The sequence below is a fragment of the Triturus cristatus genome, chromosome 12 (genome assembly GCF_964204655.1).
Source record: "Triturus cristatus chromosome 12, aTriCri1.1, whole genome shotgun sequence".
Lineage (NCBI taxonomy): Eukaryota > Metazoa > Chordata > Amphibia > Caudata > Salamandridae > Triturus > Triturus cristatus.
Window position 1 is genome coordinate 456,933,026 of NC_140595.1, and position 23,011 is coordinate 456,956,036.

Genomic DNA, 23,011 nt, shown 5'->3' on the forward strand with positions numbered 1-23,011 from the left:
GAATCTCGCTGCTCGAAGCGCCCGGTGGGAACGCATTCGGACACTGAGCTGGAGCAGACCCAATCGCAGAACTCCACGTTAGAGGCCACACTGCAGGCTATGCAACAAAGCTTACAGGCCATGGATCGCATGATTGACAACTTATCCCTCAGGATTGACAAAATGGCGGCCACATTAGACAAGCAGGGAGAAAGACTTACGACAGCGGAGCACCGTATTTCAGCCGTTGAGGACGAGTCGCACTCCACGACAGGCAAGTGCCAAGAAATGGAGAAGCTGTTGGAGGTCATCAGGGCTAAAAATGAAGCTTGGAGGCACGCTCTCGACGGAGTACGCTATGAATAACAGATGTTCCTGAGAGCACGAATACAGGCCAATTGGAGGACTACGCCAAGCATGCTGAAGGACATGTTAGGAGCGGAAAATCTCTCACAGGTACTAATTGTGGAACGTGCGCACCTCTCATTGGCACCTAAACCACATCAGGGTGCGCCGCCGTGCCCCATAGTAGCAAAGATCTTAAACTACAGAGATCGGGATACGGTCCTTAGTCTTGCGAGGGAAAAGCAAAACACATGCTACCAAGGAAATATGGTGTATTTTTTCCTTGCTTTCACTATGGTGGTGCAGATGGCCCGTAGGGAATACACGGAGGTGAAGAAGAAATTGCGCGCGCTGGAGATCCCGTGTGCAATATTTATTCCTGCCAGGCTGAGGATCACAGTGGTAGGTAAAGTGAAGATTTTTCAATCTCCTAAAGCAGCGCAGGATTTTCTGAAGCAAATCCACGCTAGAAGGAAAGTAGCGAGGAGCAAAGCATCGCCTTCGCACTCAGAGAGATCGGATACGGAGGAATAAAAGCTGTATGTCGTCCAGGTATATCTCTACAGGGACTCTCGTAAGGTGTTAACGTAACACCTTGCATACGGAGCTTTCATGCACTCAGGGACACAGGAAGGTGGTTTATAGTGTGCAAGAAGGTTACTCGCATTCGCAAATTGGATGACCCGACAGACTAAGTGCTTTTGGACATGTCATTTGTTTTGTAGATGGGACTGTGGACAGTGGCTGATGGGGAGAGGTGGATTATCCTCTTCAGTATTATGTTTAAGACATTATAGCCACTCAGTTGGGACCATCGGCACTGGTTGGGAGGCAGGCTGTGTGGGGGGAATCTCATCAAAAGTTTATCCACTACATCATTGTATTGTGTTTGCAGACTGTGGGCTTGCTTTAGAGACTTGTTTGAAATATAACGAAGGTTGGGGGTGGGGACTCCTACTGTCTATGTGAGGAATTGGTCCAAAGGAGATGCAATGTGTAAGCCGGTTGGTCCTAAGAAAAGTATGCCCGGCCACACCTGCACCTCAGGTGGGACATGGATACCTGGTCGCCCCCCATGTGGGTATTCTCCGATATGGTTGCTATGTTCAATGCAAAGTTATTTGGTAGTGGACTCGCAACAATTTCGATCCACACTGACAATAGACTAATGGAGGATGACAGACTGATGACATGGAATGTGAGGGGATTAAATTATCCTAAGAAGATCAGACAGGTGTTCGCATACCTCGACAAACATCGGGTGCAACTGGCACTTTTACAGGAGACACATTTGACGTGGGTTGGTGAGGGCAGGATTGGTGGTCGTTGGCCAATGGTAAAAACAGTCGCCTCGTATTCCAATTACGCCAGAGGGGTAATGATTCTTGTAAAAAGGGGGACACCATTTAAGCGGATTTCGACAGAATCAGATCACCTGGGGTGCTTCACACTGTTACAGGGGAATTTGGCAGGAACAGTGCTCACAATTATCAACACCTATGGCCCCAATGTTGATGATCCTGACTTCTATCAATGCCTTAAAAATAAGATGCTTCAGTTGCAACCAGAGCTGGTAATATGGGAGGGGGGGGGGGGGGACATGAACCTATATTTGGATCCAAAGATGGATAGAAGTGCCACCACTTCATGGCAGGGGAAGTGATCAATGCAAGTGACTCACAATATTATGCGTACATATAACATGAGGGATATTTGGAGGGACCGACACCCGAGCACAAGAGAGGGCCCCTTCATGTCGGCAGACCATAAGTCATGGTCCAGGCTTGATTACTGGCTTCTCTCAGAGTCGATGGTTCCACGGGTTAATGGGATCAGGCATATGCCACGAACGCTCTCGGATCACTCTTCGATAGTGTTGGACATCAATTTCCCGACAAGACATTATCAACCATTTCAGTGGTGATTGCAGCAGTCTTCCCTCTCAGATCCGGTATTCCGGGAAGGAGTACATCAGGCTATCGAATTGTTCTTTGATGAGAACGTAGGTACAGTAGAGGACGCGGGCACTCTTTGGGAAGCTTTTAAGGCTACCATCAGGGAAACCTGCATAGGGCTTCAGGCAGGGGTGCTAAAGGCATTGCGGTCAGATATAAAACACATCGAAAACAAGCTAGCACGTCATGAAAAGGAGTACGCAAGCACATTGAATATAAACAAGCTGGTAAAGATCATGACATTAGTGATGGAATATAATGAAATGGCAGACCAGGAACTAAAACATATGTCCAGGCGCTGAAGGATAGGGCGTATGGAGAGGGTGGTCGCCCGGGTTGCACATTGTCAGCTAAGATAAAAAGGGTGAGGACTCAGGACTATGTCACTGAAATAGAGGGACAAAACGTAGCTAAGTACCACAATACACCCAATATAGTTGAATACTTTAGGGATTATTATGCCACCCTATATGGCCCTGGGGAAGAAGCAGACAGTGAGGAGATCAGGGATTTGTTTGAGGAAATTGCGCTAGCATGGCTCTCAAATGGTCAAAGGGAGTACCTGATGCAACCCCTCACGATAGGGGATGTGAAGGAGGCCATACAAACGTTACCATGCGGTAAGGCAGTGGGCATAGACGGGCTGCCGGGGGAATTCTATAGGGAGTTCGCGGATTTGCTGGCTCCGCATTTGGTGAATATGTATAGCGAAGCCTACGATAAAGGCATGCACCTTTCCTTGCTTAGGGAAGCGTTAATTGTCACTTTTCTAAAGCCAGGGAAGCATACAGATAGTCGTACCGCCCACTTTCATTGTTAAATATCGACACAAAAATTATTGCAAAAATTATAGCTAATAAACTGCAACTGCTATTATCTGCTTTGGTCCTCCTGGACCAATCAGGCTTTGTGCCATCCCGGTCTACGTCTCATAATTTGCGTACTTTGTTTACGGTTTTACACCAACTGAAGCGGATCATAAAGCTGCTGCGGTGCGGTTTGATGCAGCTAAGGCTTTTGATTCTGTCAGATAGGGGTATATGTTCAATACGTTAAGGAGGATGGGACTGCAGTTCCCATTCATACAATGGATAGAAATCCTTATACTGCACCGGTAGCGAGGGTGCGAATAAATATTGGTCACTCTAAACCTTTTAAAATACATAAAGGGACCAGACGGGGTGCCCGGTCTCCCCTATTTTATTTGCTATCGTGATGGAGCCATTGGCCTGTGTTGTGCGACAGAGATACACGAGAGCAGCGCTACAGTTCAGTCAACGCCCACTTATAATTTCCATGTATACGGATGACATGGTTTTATATATACAAAACCCAGAGGATAATCGGCATTCATTAATTCAGGAGTACATCAAATATGAACGTTTATCAGGGCTCAGAATTAACTGGGGAAAGTCAGCTGTTTTCCTGCTAACTACTAGTACAACACAATTTCAACTGGAGTACCCGTTCAAATGGTCCACAGAACCAGTCATGTATCTCTGGGTGTGGGTGCATCCTGACCCCGAGATAGTGTTGAAAGAAAACTTTGGAAGAGCGCTGACCTCCACGGAGGAACAGGTGAACAGATGGAGTGGTCTGCCTTTGTCCCGGGCTGATAGAATAGCAGTAATAAAAATAGTAATTCTCCTCAGATTCCTGTATCTCTTCACTAATGCTCCTATCAAATTAACAAGATCCTTTTTTGATCGGCTGCACTCGATACTAATACATCTGGTCTGGGCAGGCAGGAAATCTAGGTGTAGCTGGAGCATTCTCACAAGGCTGTATTCACAGCACACCGGATTTGTACATAGATGATTTATGTGCCCAGGCCCAATTTGCACAGTACGGCCCCCCCCCCCCCCCCCCCCCCCCCCCCCCCGTAGCGGCGAAGGCAGACGACATGGCTCCTGATCACCCAGTGGCATTACTTTCTAAGGCAAGTACAAACTACCTGTTTAAGGACATGTGTACTGCGGACTGCATGCACAGGGATGGCGCGCTATGGTGAAACCTGCAGGCAGACATCCTGTATATGCTCTGGCTCTCCCATTAGCACATCATCCTAACATTTCGGTGACACAAGAAATGGGCGTTGGCAATACTGGCGGATATGGGTATAGTTACAATTGGCGACGCTTACCCGGACGGTACCTTTGTTTTGATGGAGGAGATACATGACCACCGTCCCTGTCCATCAATGTCAATATTTACATATTACAGGTTACGTGATGCTCTTAAGGCCTTTAATGACCGGCACAGAACAAGTGACTTTGAGCCCGATCCAAACTTTGCTGGCAAGCCCATTGCGGGTAAATTAGTCACCGACTGTACAACGCTATGCAATCAGACGCTGCACCTATTTCTAGCAAGGCACAGGGTCGGTGGGAAAAGGCACTGGGCAATACACTTAACGATGAGGAATGGGAGTTCAGCTGCTATGTGACCAGACGACTGATGGCTAATTGCAACCTACGCATAATTCATTTTAAATAAATACAACAGTTATAGTAGTGATTTATTTCGATCAATAACATGATCATTCATAAACCATCACATTGAACATACAAAACCATGAACACTCCTCTCAATCAATAAAAGGGAATAATTCAACATTGCATTAGATATATATACACACACACACACACACACACACGGTTCAAATTCATCTTAAAACATAATTAAAAAAGAACCTCAATCAATACTCTATTAAAAATAACAATAAAATATCATAAAAATCTGTCATTTCATTAAACCCTATGTATAATTTTGAAAGATAGAAAGAAGAAGAAGGAAGTGGAATAGCACCGTACAGTCTTTTTTAGTCACAGGCCCTAAAACTTTTTTTTGTTTCTAGGCGAAGGTGGGGCTTAAGTTCTTCCTTCCCCAATAGATGCTACATTTTCATGACACGTGCTCTTTCCAAAACTAGATCTTCTCCACCATGCATAAAGCAGGTACCTAGACAGTGTAAAGACAAGCCACCCAGTTGTATCTGATTTAAAAACACGTAGAGCTTCTTTAGGGCGTGAAAAGGAGAGCACGCAACATGCTGGAACAATCCAGGTTTTCCTCAATGTTGCATACAATGGGCAGAAAAATATAAAGTGCTCTAGTGTTTCAGGGCTAGCGTTGCATAGGGGGCATAGCAAGGGTACAGATGCATTCTTCCAATTACCTTTCAGCGCATTTAATGGAAGAGCCCCGGATTTAAACAGTATACAAATTGCACGTGCTTGAGGGGGTTCAATATCATCCATATATAATTCAAACTTAAAACAGCTTTTAAAATCTAAAAAACATGTTGTTAAGGAACCATTGATCCCAACTTCAGTATTGTCCATATACGCCCAAAATCTCCTTTTTAAAACTGACCCCATTTTTTTTGCAATAGATTTCGGGTTTTTCCACATATCACTCAGTCCAAGTTTATAGAGCCAACAGTTATATTATACTCCCCTACAGCTACACAGGTATGGCTTGAGAGAGACTGCTAGATGCAAAAGGTGCGGGCACAGGAGACAGATTTCATTCATCTTGCATGGAGTTGTGACAGGGTTAACGACTTCTGGGTGTTGGTAACACAAGGATTAAATGCTATGATGTTGGAAGAGGTGGGTTGCACCCCACAGATTTGTTTGCTGGGGTTGGTGAAGTGCTTGAAACCAGAGAACAGACGTCCGGTGCTGATCGCATTATTATTGGCCAAGAGGAAAATGGTGCAGCCATGTGACAGTAAAAATGCACCTAATTTTAAAAACTGGTTACAAGACATGGTGTTCTGCAGGGATCAACTGTTATGCTATGCCGAAGAACTTCCAGCACCGTCTAGACCTAAGGATGTTTGGTCTCCACTTGCAGCTTATTTGCTGACTAGGCCCCAGGATGTCACAGTCGACACAGGACCATCCTAGAGGCTATTGTGCTAAAGCGTATAAAGGTGTTGGATTATCACAATGCATATGTTTGTACAATGAAATACTGTAAAATCAATGTATTCTGCTGTCACACGGGGCTTTGTTGTTGCGTGTAATACACATCTGTTGTATGTTTCTGGAAATGTATAAAATAACATTAAAAAAATAGAAAAATGGTTGCACACCTGACCTCACTACTGGATTGCATAAACTCTCTCAATCTAAACTGCTACAGCAATGCCTGTGCACACAGATAACCCCGATACTGAAAATCCCTACGGTCCTAGACGCTGGAGGACTTGAACACTGCTTCTGTGTTGTAAACAAACAGGTGTATAAAACGAACTCTTGCAAATCCAAGGTCCTTCCTTCAAGAATGTAATAGCTACCAGCACACAGCCACTGGACTCCAGCCTGTCACTCTTTCCCAAAGTGAACCAAGTCATAAGAAGCGCTTTACACACCTTGCAAACCTTTTGTCCTATCTTCTCACACCTAGGCTTCCTACAGAAAGTGCAGGATACCATTGCCATGGTCAAATCCCACCCAGACTGCACAAATGGTCAAAAGTGGGAAGGCACTTCTTCAAATGACTCTGAATTGTCCTAAAGGCAGTGAAGACGACATGTGTCCGTCTGTTATTCAAGCAAAACTTCAAGCATACCAGCAAAATAGAACCCTTCACTTTAGACAGACACCCCTTATGACAATCCTTCCATACAAGAAAGCACCCATCAGTGGGACCTCCTTTCACAGGTAGCCAAATTATGGAACTCCCCCTGGCAAAGACAAGCATCATCCAAGGCAACCTGAAATTCAGGAAGGTGCTAAAATCAGGCTTCAAACTTTGACTTTGCCCCAGTCCAGCGCAACCTAAAGTTACCTTTTTAGCGCGGCTTACTTCTATTCACTGTACTACATTTATTCTTTTAAAATCAATATCTAAACTTCTATACATTGGCTTTTTGTTGTGTTGCTCTTGTTTTTTTCGTAATATAATAATTATTTTTCTAAGCCTGTGTGGAGTTTTTTTGTGGTGTATTCATTGTTACTGTGAGTGTGTGTTTTGCAACAAATACTTTATACATTACCTCTTTAGATAAGCCTGACTGCTCTGTGCAAAGCTACCACAGTCTGAGCACAGGATAACTTTTAGTGTGTATCTAGCTTACCCAGACTAGAATGTTGGTTCCTGCCTGTCACGACCCCCTCATGTGCCGTCTGTGTAATTAGCCTAGCTTGCAGGGCTCATGACGCGTTATCCCTGTGGCGCATTTTTTCGCAGTATGATAAATTGCAGAGTTGCCGACCACTGATTCCACTAACCTTGATTCAGTGTAGTGTTATTCACCAAACCACAAGTATCCTTAATCCTGGACCCTGTGTAGTGTTACCCCTGTGGCGCCTAATGGCGCACTATAATACCATGGCTGCATATTCTATTGCGCCTGAGCTTGCAAGCATTCCCTGAACACATGAACCAATGGCTTGCCTTGCTCTCACCGTTGCGGGTCTTCTGGTGATTTTCCCTTGAGCACATTTAGACAAAATTAAAAATGAGTTCCCTGTTAAGTGATTCCATCTGTTAGTTTTCACCTGCTCTTCCTGTAAGGTTAAGGCAGTGTACTAGCACGGGTTTCCTTCAGAGTCTTGGAGTACCTTCCAGATTGCCACGTGCCAAAGGTGATACCGTTCTATCCATTGGACCCCGAGCTTGTATATAAGCCATACCCAAACCAAGCCCCTTGTTTGGCCTAGACTCCCAGCACAACAAGCTTCCTGTTGTCCCACTCACCTGAAGAATCGACCATACCAGGACAGCGCTCTTCCCCAGCTGCAGTTCAAGCCCTCCTGTGATTCCCTTGGTTCCAGCTCTCTCGTCACATCCCTCATCTCCGCTTCCTTCTCAGATACTCCACCTCCTCTGAGGTTTCCTGAGTCAAGACCTCAAGACCTTCTTCAAACTTAGGACAAGTTGAAGTACTAGGCTAAGTACTTGAAATCAGGTTAGTGCACACTATCCTTTTATAGTATCCTTTTATAGTAGTAACAAGGCCAGAGTATCGGCGTCCTCAGACGATAGAATTGTCTTCAAGTTTCCCCTCCGTGACTTCCCTCCACTTCACCTTGATTGTTCTTGAAACCTTGGCCTTTGAACTATGTTTTCTGCAAGGACTAAAGACTTCGCTCTGTGTTTCTCTGATGAACAGTAGTACCTAGAGAATTCTCCTTTGAGTGTTTGATTCATGCGTGATCCTTGTACCAAAATCCACGTTCCGAGTATACCTTGGGAGTGTCATGCTCTAACCTGTGTGACTAGTTGTACCTTGGGAATGTAATACTTCAATCTATGTTCCTAGTACACCTCAGGAGTGTCAGAAACTCCAACCCATGTTTTGAGTGTAGCCTTGGGAGTACCAGAAACTCCAATCCATGCTTCATGATTTACTTTTGGAGTGTCGGAGACTAAACCCAGTATTTGGAGCTCTTCCTCGATGGCCCCAGGTTTCCTACCTGCGAACCTGATATCTAGTTTTATTCCATATAATAGAAGAAGCATGTACGTGAATGTTACTAAAGTTAATGCTCTACCAATGTAGAAGAAGGCCTGCTAGTGTACTGAAGGCAATAGATTTTTCTTGTTTTTAGTGTATGGAGTCATCACAAAACCATACATTCCTACTTTCACAGACACAGAAGGTCTCTGGAGTGACATCCTGCTAAGCAGTGTGCTTCACCACAGAGCAGATGTAGTATCGCAAGTCTCGGTTTTCTTATTTTGTGCCTCCCCCCGTGGGCCCCTTGCCCCCTCCTCCTCGGAACAGTGCGTGATTTAAGACTTCCACCCCTGGATCTCACACTTATCTGAGAGGGATAGGAGGATGAGCGTCATCTCTGCTGTTGTGACCAGGTGAGTGCATGACACTGCCTGGCCTGGGTGCGTACTTCAGCCATACAGGAATCCCATTTCTAACAGGCCCTCACTGCAGGGTCACCCCCAAACGTTTTGCTTTCCTCTTCCTAATTTGGCTGGATTCATTTTTGTTGGCCTTAGGACTCAGTGCATTTTACCACTGCTTAAGTGTGTGTGCCCTCTCCCTAAAACATAGTTTAATTGGCATATATCGGTTTTGCATATTTAATTTACCTGTAAGTCCCTTGTAGAGTGGCATATCATATACCCAGGGCCTGTAAATTAAATGCTACCAGTGGGCCTGCAGCACTTATTATTCCACCCACTTAAGTAGCACCTTAAAACTTGCCCCAGGCCTGCCACTGTCATGTAGACTTGGCATTTAAAACCACTTGCCAAAGTCTTAAACTCTCCTTTTATTACATACAAGTCACCCCTCAGGTAGGCCCTAGGGAGCTGATAGGGCAGGGTTCTGTGTGATTGATAGGTTGTACATGCGCTTTTAAGCTTTACATGTCTTAGTAGTGAAAAACTCCAAAATGTGTTTTTCACTACTGTGAGGCCTACCCCTCCCATAGGATAATATTTGAGATTCCTCATTACATTTAATGAGCTGTAATTCCCAATTGAGAGGAGGTGGGTCTATCATATTTAGTACCTATGAAAATGTTATGCAAAACCCTCTTTAATGGTGAAGGCAAATTTATCATTACAATTTTGAAAAATCCACTTTTAGAAAGTTGGTATTTTCCTTTCCTCAGCCCTTTGTGCCTGTAGCCTGCCTTAGGTCACAAGACTGGGTGTAGCTGACAGACGTTGTAAATTCCTTCCAGAAAGTAACACAATAGTGGGCTTAGCAGAGCCTTAATGGGCACTCAACTGTCAGGGGGAGACCAGATATTCATTGTTCAGCTATATGAAGTTATCTGCAGTTTGGGGTGTGACCACAGGAAACGTTCCAGAGTCCTGTGAATTTGAGGTCATATCGACTGACTCCACGTCGCTCACTCGATCTTGTAAGCTTTCCTCCGACAACGAGTTCCTTAGGTGACTTCTGACTTCAGCTGCTGCTTGCAGTGCACTGCGCTGGTCCTGTATCATTTGTCCTAGGTTGGATCCATGGCACAGCAGTTGTGATTGCTGCTCCTGTCCTTTTCCCTTGTGTGGCCCTGATTCAGTACTTCGATGTGATCTCCCAGATTGGTCGTTGTCTCGGTTGGCCTCCCCAGGGTTCATAGAGTCTAGCCAGTCCCATGCGGCAATTAGAGTGTCGAAGAAGTGTATCTTGCCTTTCGCCACTACTCGAAGGGGCGCAGGGAATAATCGTGAATATTTAGTGTCCAGCTTACAGAGTTACCGTTTCACATCCATAAAAGAATGTCGCTGTTTATGTACTGTTGCTGTGTAGTCTGGAAAGAGCATTACAAGACTGTTTGCTACCTGTATCTTTTGCAGCTTCCTTGTCTCTTGTAAAATCGTATCTCTATACTTATAGTTTAGTTCACAAAAAAGCAGTGGTCTTGGGCCAGTTTCTGGAGGGGGGGGTTGCGCCGCACCCTGTGTGCTCTTTCCATAGTGAAGTGTTGTGTTAGTACACCATCCGGCAGCAATCCCTGTATCCAGTTCTTGACATAGGTGGTAGCGTCTCTGCCTTCTATGCCATCTGGGAGGACCATGATGCCCACATTATTTCACCTAGAACGGACTTCGGAATCTTCTGCACTATGAGCAAGCACTTTCACTCAGGCCGACAACTGCTTTAGGTGTTTTTCGTCTTCTTGAGCCTTGGGCGATAGCTCGGCTATGGTCCGGTCTGCTAGCTTCCGGTGATCTGCATGCAGGAGGTTTAAGTCAAGGGCCATTTTATCAATCTTATGTTCAAGTGAGGAGCGTGTTTGTTCCATTGTGTTCCCCACCTTTTCTACTGGGGTGAAAACTGCGTCCAGTTTACTAGACATGGGGTCTGTGGATGGCTCCCCAGCTGATTTGTCTGGTTGAGATCAGAGCGGAAGCGGTCGCCAGCAGGCCCTCCAGCCCTGGAACGAAGTCGGCCCATGTCCGACATGTAACACCAGGGAGTGAATTGACGAGTTTGTACGCCTCAACTTCGCAAGTATTACTGCAGCTTTGTTGTATGTTATCTTATGTTACAGGTCTAGCTGCTTCGTGAGATTTGGTCCGTTGTGGATCATAATGACTGGATCAGCATGTTAAAGCGACTGGGCCTGCACGATCCTCAATTGTCAGTCTCGCGGGCACTTCCGGTGTGTTTCTATAATTTGAGGATATAGGAATGCTTTCAGTGGTTCTTGGTTTCTTGGCACCCTTTACTTTGTCACCCTTCTATGCAACTGTCCAAGGGTGTCATTTATGTTGATCACTATGCTTCCCAAGCGAGTGTGATGCATTTCAGCGACATGACCTCCCTCGATAGTCCGCTGTGGATCCGGCCCGGTTCCAGCAAGTGCCCTCCCAGCAGGCCTCCCCTGCTCTTACCATCGGCGGTCCCGGATTAGTCTGCCTCACCCCTTTTTAGGTCTCGCCTGACCCAGCGCATGCGCTGGTGTAACGAGACATTTTGTGAGGGCTCCAAAAAGTGCTACCAGGCCAGCCTAGAGCTACAGTGCATGTGCGCGGGCGGCGCGCCGCACTTCACCGAGGTTACTTTCATCTTCGTGGCCGCACGGCCACTTTGATGTTTGATCGCGATCACTTTCGCGGCCACACGGCCGCTTGGCATAGCCAATAGGTCTCGCTTTTGGGACCTTATAAGTATTTAGTTATGCAACTGTTGCATGGCTAAACACTTATAAGGTCCCAAAGGCGAGACCTATTGGCTATGCCAATACTTGTTTACAATGTATGCTGTTCAGGGTGATTACAGTCCTGAGAGGCCAGCAGGGCCCTGCCCTGTTGTGTTCGGAGGCTGCCCCCGCCGCGCTGGTGCTGGGTGGTCCTTGCCTGTCCAGGTTCGCTCGTTGTACCTTCTGTTTTTAGGTGAGTGCCTCCTGGATGCATACTGGTTCAGGTATGTGCTTGTCACACAAGTCGGCCTGCTAGGTTTTGAGTGGGGACCCGGACCAGCTTGGCCCACCTAGGCCTCATAACCCCATTTCGGTGAGCTCAGCGGTGTGTCTGGGTCTCCGCGCCTAGTGAGGGGACGTTATTTTACTTGCAACGGTCTCCCTCCGCCAACCCCGCTTGATCGCTTCTGGCCTCCGCGCTCATGATTTTCAGCTATCAAGCATTGCGGGAGCATCTGGGGGGTGCTGATGCCGCTCCTGCTCTGTGGCTCCTCTGAGCTCGCCGAGTCTCATGCAATATTCCGGCTCACGTGACCCGCCAAGCCTTGCTGGTGCTCGGCGGTCTTTAACCATCCGGTCACACTTGTTGCGCCTTCCCTTTTAAATGAGGGTGCCTCTCTGCATGAGCTCTGGGTCAGGTTCTGGTTTCCTGTGCAGTGCTGCCCTTCGTACCCAGAGTGGAGTCCCAGAACTGCCTGACCCACCCGGGCCTCATATCCTCGCCCCACGTCAGCCACGCCACCCAGGGGTGTATCCTGAAGTTCCTCACTTAGCAGGGTATGCAATTTTTCTGACAGCAGCTCCCCTCCTCTACCCCCCTTCGATCGCTTCTCACCTCGGAGATCGTGTTTGTCCATCATCGTGCGCTGTGGGGGTGTTTTGGGACAGCCGACGTACCCACTGCGAGGTTGCTGGTACTGTAGGATTGGCTGAACTATTGGAATACTTTATTAGTTCTCATTCGAACATGTGTAGATGGGGGGGATGTATGATAGAAAGTGCCCCGGGTGTGGACCGGACATATGCACCTTCTTTTTGGGTCCGAGGCACTTTGGTATTACAGAAAAGGATGCAGCTGGTCGCACAGCTCCTTTTGTAATACAATTAATACCAGTTCAATCAGCTTCTCTCAAGAGGGTGTTCCTTTATTTGCATTGAGGGATGATGTGGTATCTCGCGTGTAGAATGTGCTTTTTAAGGGATGTTGTATCATTTGCAATCAGCAGAATTATCCAAAGAGCACTGCACAGATTGCTGCCTGCGAGGATCTCTTTGGATGAAGAGGGCTTCTTCACTTGTTTAGGTTTGCACTGATATATTTAGTACACAGGTTTAGAGTGAAACAATATGCATTAGTTCAAAGCATCCGAATGAAAACATTCTGCGGAAGTTAATATGGCCGTTTGTGAATGAAGCAGCCAACTGTTTTACTCCTCATTCTTTCGCTAATCCCTCCTACCTGAGCCAGTGCCCGAGTTGACCCTGATGTTTGCAACAACTTTGACTTGAAATCTGATCCACATGAATTGGTAATGTAAAAGCCATGGAAATAAGTCATTATACCTCAGGTGATTTTTCTAAATACTTTTAATATAGGATCTTTATTATTTCCAAACTGTGTGAAAGAAGCAAAAAGTTGTTGTTCTTTTACGGCAAACGAAATCTTTTTCGTTAATGTAGTCAGATACTTATGCTTATTTTTAGAAAATCATTTTTGTGCACCAATGTAAATCTGGTATTGTTCGGTCATTTGGCGATTTATGGAAAGTTTATTATACTTCTACGGTTTCTTAACATCATGTATCTACGTCAGTGTTTCCCAAACTGTGGGTCGGATGAGAGTGGATTTTCATTGGGTCGCTTAAGTACAAACAATAAATGAAGATGTCTTTAAAATCTGTATTAATCTTATCACGTTTGCTTGGATTTAAATGCAGAAATCAAAAGTCTGGCTATGTCTTCTGACAAATTGATGCTTGTTTTTAAAAATTTTGTTTAACATTGTGACTGGTGTGTACAAACTCACTAACTCAGTGTCCTCTCACTTTCTAGTCAGAGAACGAAATCTTGCTGGGGTACAGAAAGAGTGAAAGAAAAGGCTGTTGGATGCCATTTTTTGTAAAGCACAACAAAATGAAAATACCTTAAAGTGAACTGTACACATTAGTTTGGAAAGAAAAAATTAGGCACGTTTTAGGTTATTCTGAAGTGTGAAAAAACAAAGATTTCAATAAGATCAAAACAAATTGAGATACTTTACTTGGTGGTGCACAAATTATAAATATTCACTGAAACACTGATTTCAACAGATTATCATTTGTGTGCAATATAGTTTTATCAGTAAAACTATGTCTGTGCAAATTTAGTGGCTATTTCAATGGAAAATGCGCTGTACGTTAATGACAATGCACTACTACACAATGCTTTTGTTACATATTTAACAATCGCCTGCCTCATGTCTAATAAAACTTGTTAGGTCGCAAAGTTTGTCATTCTAAAAATTGGATTGTGGTTCTGCAAAGTTTGGGAATCACTTATCTAGATAATGATTCCTATTGAAATATGCTGTACAATAATGCAAGAGGTTGCCCGCAGAAATATACAAACATTTGGGAGGCTTAGGGAAGATACCACAGGATAAGTATAGACCATATAGGACCCTAAACGACACAGTGAAATAGGAAATACAGGGATATAAGCCTTGACAGCTGAGGTTTACTATGCAAAAGGTTACTGTTATGGAGTCAGTTTGCATTGGTTTATTTGGTCCAAGATGGCGGCATGGGTTGGAGAAACTGCTAGACAGGGAGACTCCTTTAATTTGTTCTTTTACGTTTTCTTTTCACTTTGAGTCATATTTTAAAATGAATAGAAGGTGTTGTAAAAAAAAAAATATATATAATAATATGCAGTACACGTTTTGTGCCACCAGATTTGGGGAATTTATCTAGTTGATGGAGAGGATTCCGATGCCAGTTGGTTCTATTATCTCCTCCTCCTGCCATGTGATAAACTCCTGTGACCCGCATAACCAAAACCCACAGGCACAGGCGACACAACTACTATATCGAATTCATTAGCAGAACATTCTAGGGGTGGCGGATTGACCTGCAGGGTTAATCAGAATACAGGCACGAGGTAACCGGAAATCTAACGGACTTAAACCACAAAATATTTTAAGAAAGAATCTGAAGCAGGCAGACCACATATAGGGTACCTAGCGGAGTGACCCCCATGACCCTGTTCAGGTAACTGAAAGACTAATGCTAAGTCAAACCATGATGAGTTTATTCAGAGAAATATTGCATAGTTAAAGAACAATCCAGTTAACCTTAGGGCCCATTACACAAATCCAACTAGGTTAACTCGAGACACGATTAACAGTTAGACAAAATTAGGGTTTAACAAGGTGTGTTTCATATTTGCTGTGATAGATATGTACAGTGTGTGCTCATGTCATTTATTTCAGAGGGTTGGCTACAGTATTTACGTTCGAATGTATGCGATGGAGGGTTGAATGCATGGACGGACTGGCCATTTATTTATTTATTATGTTATGAGTTTTATATAGCGCTGGCTCGACGCGTTGGTATCAGAGCGCTTTACATTAGGTTAAAGGGGGGGGGGGGGGTGCGGGGGTGTGGGGGATGGGTGGGGGTCCGCTCACCTCAGCCTTCAGCTACAATTGGTCAATAGCTTAGCCACAATAATGAGGACAGGTCTTGAGGTGCGGAGGTAAAATGGTAGGTGGATGGCAGGGTCAATCAATCAATCAATGATTTGCAAAGCGCACTACATACCCGTGAGGGTTTCAAGGCGCTGGGGGGGGGGGGGGGATGCTGCTGCTATTGATCGAAGAGCTAGGTCTTGAGTTGTCTCCTGAAGGTCAGCAGGTTTTCAGTTTGTCGCAGGTAGAGGGGGAGGGTGTTCCAGGTCCTGGCGGCTTGATGGGAGAAGGATCTGCCTCCGGAAGTAGTTCTGGATGCGTGGGACCGTGGCCAGGGCGTGGTCAGCGGAGCAGAGTTTACTGTTGGGTACGTAGAAGGAGAGTCGACTGTTGAGATAGGCTGGGCCTGTTTTGTGGAGTGCCTTGTGTGCGTGGATCAGGAGCTTGAAGGAGATTCTTTTGTCGACGGGGAGCCAGTGCAGGTTCCTCAGGTGGGGGGTGATGTGGTCGCGGCGTGGGACATCGAGAATCAGGGCGTGCCGAGGCGTTCTGGATTCTCTGTAGTCTGTTGATGAGCTTGAACGAGGCTCCAGCATAGAGCGCGTTTCCGTAGTCGAGTCTGCTGCTGACTAGGGCCTGGGTGACTGTTTTCCGCATGTGTGTCGGAATCCATCTGTAGATCTTGCAGAGCATGCGGAGGGTGTTGAAACAGGTGGAGGAGACTGCGTTGACTTGTTTGGTCATGGAGAGTTTCGAGTTGAGGATGACTCCCAGGTTGCGTGCATGGTCGGTGGGGGCCTGGGGGGACCCCAGTGACGTGGGCCAACAGGAGTTGTCCCATGCGGAGGGGTTGGACCAGAGGATGAGGATCTCAGTTTTTTCTATATTCAGTTTGAGGTGGCTGTCCTCCATCCAGTCTGCGACGGCCTTCATTCCCTGGTGGAGGTTGGATTTGGTGGTGAGGGGGTCCTTGGTGAGAGAGAGGATCAGCTGAGTGTCGTCGGCGTAGGAGATTATGTTGAAGTCGTGCTGTCGGGCGATGCGTGCTAGTGGCGCCATGTAGACATTGAACAGCGTCGGGCTGAGGGAAGATCCTTGAGGGACGCCACAGATGATCTCGAAGGCCTCGGACCGGAATGGGGGGGAGGCGGACTCTCTGGGTTCTGCAGGAGAGGAAGGAGGTGGTCCAGTCCAGGGCCTTGTCTCGGATCCCTGCGTCGTGGAGGCGCATGCGTAGTGCACGGTGGCAGACGGTGTCGAAGGCGGCGGAGAGGTCCAGGAGGATGAGGGCCGCCGTTTCACTGTTGTCTAGTAGGATCCTGATGTCGTCTGTGGCAGCGATGAGGGCGGTCTCGGTGCGGTGGTTGCTGCGGAATCCTGATTGGGATGGGTCCAGGATGATATTGTCTTGGAGGTGATGGAAGAGCTGGGTGTTTACTATCTTCTCGATGACCTTAGCTGGGAACGGAAGCAGGGAGATTGGTCTGAAGTTCTTGGGGTCGCTCGGGTCCGGCCTGGGTTTCTTCAGTAGGGCATTGATCTCTGCGTGCTTCCAGTTCTCAGGGAAGGTGGCGGTCTCAAAGGAGAGGTTGATGATTTTGTGCAGGTGGGGTGCGATGGAATTGCCAGCTTTGTTGAAGATGTGGTGCAGGAGAGTGTCGGACGGGGATCCGGAGTGGATTGTTCCCATGGTCTTGATTGTGTCCTCGATGCTCACGTTGGCCCAGGTTGTCAGCGTGTCGTGGGCGGAGGGGTGCGGTGAGTTCGGTGCGGTGCGGTCGGCATGGGTCGTTCGGGGTCTGAAGCTGTTGTGGATGTCGGTGATTTTCCGGTGAAAGAAGGCGGCGAGGGAGTTGCACAGGGCTTGCGATGATGGGATGTCGTTGGCGTTGGAGCTGGGGTTGGAGAGTTCCTTCACGATGGTGAAGAGTTCCTTGCTATTGTGTGCGTTGTTGTCAAGGCGGTCTGTGAAGGAGGTCCTCTTGGCGGTCCTGATGACGTGGTGGTGGTTGCGGATGGCGTCTTTGGCTGTGGTGATAATTTTCACTATCCATGGAAGACAATCCCACCTTATTCCAAAAGGCCGAACGATACTTGCCTCCTTGTTCTCCTGCCTCCAGCGGCTTAACCTCTTCAGTGCCCATGACGAGATAGTCTCGTCATGGAGCACGGTTGCGCTGTGCCCATGACGAGACTATCTCGTCATGAACCCCGCCCGCTAATGTAACGCCCGGCACAGGGCGGGGAAAGGGCGTGGCACTGAAGGGGTTAAGGTTTGGTGTAGAGAGACGGAATCCTACGCACGTCTTCTTGTGTCCGTGAGGTATAGACTATACCTCACGGACACAAGAAGACACCAAAACTTAAGCCGATGGAGGCAAGAGAACAAGGAGGCAAGTATCGTTCGGCCCCTTGGAATAAGGTGGGATAGTCTTCCAGGGAGAGTGAAAATTATCACCACAGCCAAATCATCAAGGCATACCAGAGTGAACCAATACGTAATTGAAAGGACATCTGAATATATTTATAACTAAGTGATTCCCGTACACACGAATTGAGATCCAGGAGTATGTCGAAAGGCTGCTCCAAATAGAAATAACGCTGACATTAAGGCCAATTGGAATAAGAATTTAAAGTAAAAAATAACAAACAAAATACAGGATAGCCATAGTGGTCAATCAAGGGTGAACAACAGAGAGACTTGAAATGCTAGTCTTGAAAAAGATGGAATAATAAGAAATAACCATCGAAACGCGTCAACGCCTTTTCTGTGGCAGAATCTGTGGAAACACTCTGTCCTGTAGATGATACAATAGAGTCCATCCAGGCCAAGTGCAGAAACTTCTCCTTGTGATCTGTCGAATTGATGACAAATTGTAGTGTCTTATGATATATGTTTTTTCTCTCTTTGTTAAAATTGTGTTACACAATAACGTTTTTATATATTGTTTATGCATTGTTTTTATAAAAACATGTTTTTAGAAAGACTGTCACACATTGGATGGGACTTGTTTTTATATATAAGTGCAATAAAATGAATATGATCTAATTGCTGGCTGTGAGAAAAAGATCTTCTTCTAACAATCAAGTAGAGTGTGTATATGATATAATATGTGTTGATAAGATTGTTTTAAACATGATTTTTTATAATTAGACAGGGGATAATCTGTTTTAAACGTACTGCCTTAAGGACAGCTAATCTATTCATGTAATATACAATGCATAATGATGTGTGTGTGTGTGGAGGAGGGGGGTGTGGGTACAAGCGTCTGCGCTTGGTAGAACTACTTGTTAAAGTCTGTGGAGAGAGGTGTAAATATGTTAAAGTGTTCTGTGGGTTGGCTGTGCCATTTGGGGGAGGTGATTGTGGGGTAGGAGGTATTTAAACATTGTAATGGCAAGTGTGGTTGTGTATAGAGTTTACGATGTGGTGAGTGCATACTCTGAGTAGTGGTGACCTCTATGGTGGGGAAAGTGCATTCAGAGTTCTGTGCTGGGTACGTGAAGTAGGATTTGTGCATGGATTGCACTTGCAAAGTGCTGCTGCGTGTGTTTCGTGTCCGCATGTGTGACTGCAAGTTTGGTGTGAAGTCCCTTGTGATGGGAGAGCTAGAATGTGAAATGATCTGTATTTTATTGTCGGGCAGTAGGGACACATGAACAAACTTTAGTGTATGATTGTGTAGCATTCTGTGTGAGGTAAATATGCAGGGGTATGGCGAGGTGTAAGAGCTGCCTCTGCTGGTGTGCAGGTTGTATATGCAATGGTCTCTCTAGTGATTGTAATCATGAGTAAGGGTATCTGCAATGCAGGTCACTGTATGAAGAGGGCTCTGTATACTGGGGCAGTCGGAAAGCATACAATTTGTTTACTGGTTGTGACTGGATGTATGGGGTTGGGTAGTGGGCATAGGACCCGTGTAAAGGAATGTGTGTAGTGCAGAAAGTGTATACAGTTTTCCATGTCCTGATATCAATTGCACATAGGATGGGTCATGTGTTGGGGTCTTTTACTTGAGTAGAGGTGACAACTCAATACTGGGATAGTTGTATTTAATGTTATCCGAACGGTGGATGTCTCTTGGTGTTAAAACGGGTATGTGGAGTTGTAATCCTGTACATAGCCAGTGGCGTAACAAAAGCCCCCCCAGTGTGTGGGGCCCTGAGCTCTAGGGTGGGGGCCCTCATCACAGTAACATGGCCTGAGAGCTCCCGAGTGAGTCCGGAGGGGGGGCACCTACATGTACTTTGCAGGAGGGCTCCCTCAAGTTTCGTTACACCACTGTGCACAGCTGTGTGAAAGGCTTGATTTTGTGTTGTGGGCATTGCTGTATGTGGTTACCATGTTGGGGTCAAAGAGAAGTGGACGGAGGAGTCTGTTTGGCGAGGATGCGGAGTGTAGATTAGTCTATTTGCAAATGACTGCATATCACCACGTACCCACGAAAGACCCATCTTGATCTACACAGTTTGGTCGGGTGCCCATCACTTCGATGTAAGCGGTGTAAGTAATTCTAATGCACTAGAGGTTACCTGTGCTTCAGGTCTTTACTTTGCAAAAGGATGCGTTGTGCCGGCTTTAAGTGGACATTATCTCAAGGTGTGTTAGGGCTCAGAACATAAGCCAATATATACAAGTTGGAAGGTAATTTGCTGGTATCATAGGCTTAGTTAAGAAACCACAGGCGACGTTGCACATGCTGAGGGAATTCATTCATAGCAAGAATTAATGGGCAGCAATACAATTACATGCATTATTTTAGATATGCACCCGTCTATTTTGCTGCGTCTCTTGCTAAAACAGTCAGTGCTCTGAACAAAAAATATGAAAGCTCAGAGGAGCACAGACCGGGTTTGCACGTCTCCACGCCGAGAAAAACAAACCACCACCTTATAGCATCTGTGCTTTGGCAAAAATAATTTTGCAGAACTGCAAGAAATCAAGGTTTCAAAATAAAAACCGCTTCCTGCTTACACAAATAAAACCATGCATGCTTAGTGTACATTGGAAAACTTCTAGAATGGCGGGGGGGGGGGGGCTTTCACTTACCCGATGCCACCGTCTACATCCTTGCAAGGTACTACTAGTATTATGTACCAGCATGTAGGGCTCCGGCCCGGGGTCGCAGTTTCAGAGGCAACAGTCTCCGTGCCAGGGGCAGCAGGTGGAATCTTCGCCCACATCGACGTCTGCGCCACAGGGTGGACGGCCTAGCGCAGCCCCATCTGCAAGGCTCAGGGGACCTTCTCCCAGGCGCAGGTCTAGACTACGCGGGAGGCTCGCGGACAGTGATTCACGCAGTTGACGGCGGCCCTCGTCACGGCGCCTCCTGCCTGGCGGATTACTGCAAAGGTCAGGCCCGGAAAACCCTCGCGGGGATAGGTATTCGAGCCATGTTTGCTTCTCTTTCGGATGGTAAACTTTCCATGAGGTAGAAACGATTCCATGCATTGCCGTGCGGCTGACACCCCTTTCCAAATTTATTTTCATTGGAAACAAAGCACTCGGATGACGAGACGAGCCGGGCCGTTTTTAAATAATACAATGCCCCGGTTATCAGAGACGTGCTCCCAGATGAACCTGCTGCAGCATTAGAGGCGTTTCTATTGAACCTTTCTCGAGTCGCCTGCTCGGGGATGTGTGTGGTATAATGGAGCCGTGGTTAACACAAAAACTAAAGTTAGTTCGAATCCTACTCACATGTATTGTATTTACATTTATGTAGTGTCGCGGTCTAGTGGACGCGCGCACTACGGAATGACGTAGAGGCGCGTAGCGGACGTCGGACGCTACTGCGCATGCGCGAGGCAGAGCGGCGCGAACGAGAGACGCGATCGGAGCGTGTTGCCCGGCGCTCTCTCCATAGGTGTTTTACTAAGTGCAATAAAGGTTCTAGTTGCTAGCAGAACGTCTCCAGAGAGTCTGTGGGGGAAGGTACTTACAGCCTGGCATCGTACTACATTACAGTGGCGACGAGACTGGGACAAGAAGAACCCCAGGTGCAACAGGCGGAAGGTGCCCCCCCCCTAACCTGCATCAGAGAGAAGCCCACCAGGAGAGACACCACCATACGCGGTGAGCGACTGGAGAAGCTATACAGCAGACACCTACACACCGGGAGAGCGCGGCAGAGGCAGATAGAAGCCGGAGAGTGGCACGTGGGCAACGAGGAGCCAGCCACGTGGTAGGGGATATCGAGGACGGACGGCGGAACCGCAGAAGAGATCCTGGCGGAGACAGGGGACGACGGAGCAGCCGGCTCGAACGCAGTCCCAGGTACCCGAAGCAGGGGAGTGGGGACGGACGCACCAGGTAGCCCAAGGAAGCAAGTGGACGCAAAAATGAGTGCACAGTCAGCGACCCTGACGACGCCGATACCTTTCCTACCACGCCCGGGAGAACCCATAATGAAGTGGGAAGACTGGAGGGAGTACTTCAGAAACTACCTGGAAGCGCTAGAAGACGAGAACGAGGAGGCGTTCTCCAGCGCCAGGAGGAAGAGGATACTCCTACACAACCTAGGACCAGAAGGGATACGAGTGTTCCAAAATCTCACACCGATCACCAGACCAGCAGGAGACACAGACGTGTTCACCCACGCCATAGAAGATTTAGACAACCACTACCGACCAGCAGTGTGCACCTCCATCGACCGCTATAACTTCCAGCAGAGGAAGCAAGAGGCGGGGGAATCTGTGGATGACTACGTGGCGGCGCTGCGGAAGCTGGCGATGACATGCAGGTATGGCGGACTGCAGGACGAGTTCATCAAGGACCAGATCGTCATGCACACGACGAGCAAGTCAGTACAGGATAAACTATGGGCGAATGGAGATGCAACGCTGAATGAAGTGATCGCCATAGTGAAGAGAGCGGAGCTAACGAAACGCTGTGCGGAAGCAGCCAAAAGAGAACAGGCCCCCAGACTCACAGTCAACAAAGTAGACGACGCGGACCACCAGGCGCGGGGGAAACAAACGACGGGAGAGTACAGAGGAGCGGCCACAGGGAAACCAAGACCCGGACCGACATGGAAACAGAGCAAAGGCGAGGCCATGAAATGCTACAGGTGCGGCAGCTCGAATCATGCAGCGCACGACAAACGGTGTCCCGCGTTCAGAGCCAAGTGCGCGTTCTGTGGCCTAGTCGGCCATTACGAAAAGGTTTGCCGCAGGAAAGGAAGACAGCAGGCGGTAAAGTTCGTGGCACAGGACGAGGGGGAAGAAGCAGAAGGCCGTGAAGAAGACGAGGAAGTCCTGTGTATTGAAGACCAGGTACTGGGCATAGAGGAGAGAAGATCGCGCAAGCCCCAATGCGACATGATAGTAGGAGGCATACCCATCACCATCGTGGCGGACTCAGGATCTCCTTACACCATCATTCAACGTTCAGTATGGAGCGAGAAGTTCAGACCCACGTGGGGAGCACA

General features: G+C 47.1%; 1 protein-coding gene across 1 annotated transcript in view; it reads right to left on the bottom strand.

Annotated features, from left to right (window-relative positions):
- MYLK3 (myosin light chain kinase 3) overlaps positions 1-20,761 on the bottom strand; it is a 437,450-nt gene extending 416,689 nt beyond the window's left edge. Inside the window, exon 1 of the mRNA XM_085636963.1 lies at positions 20,632-20,761. Within this exon, the coding sequence (XP_085493089.1) occupies positions 20,632-20,685 (54 nt within the window). The 5' untranslated portion in view covers positions 20,686-20,761. The remainder of the gene's footprint in view (positions 1-20,631) is intronic.
- Between the last annotated feature and the right edge of the window lie 2,250 nt (positions 20,762-23,011).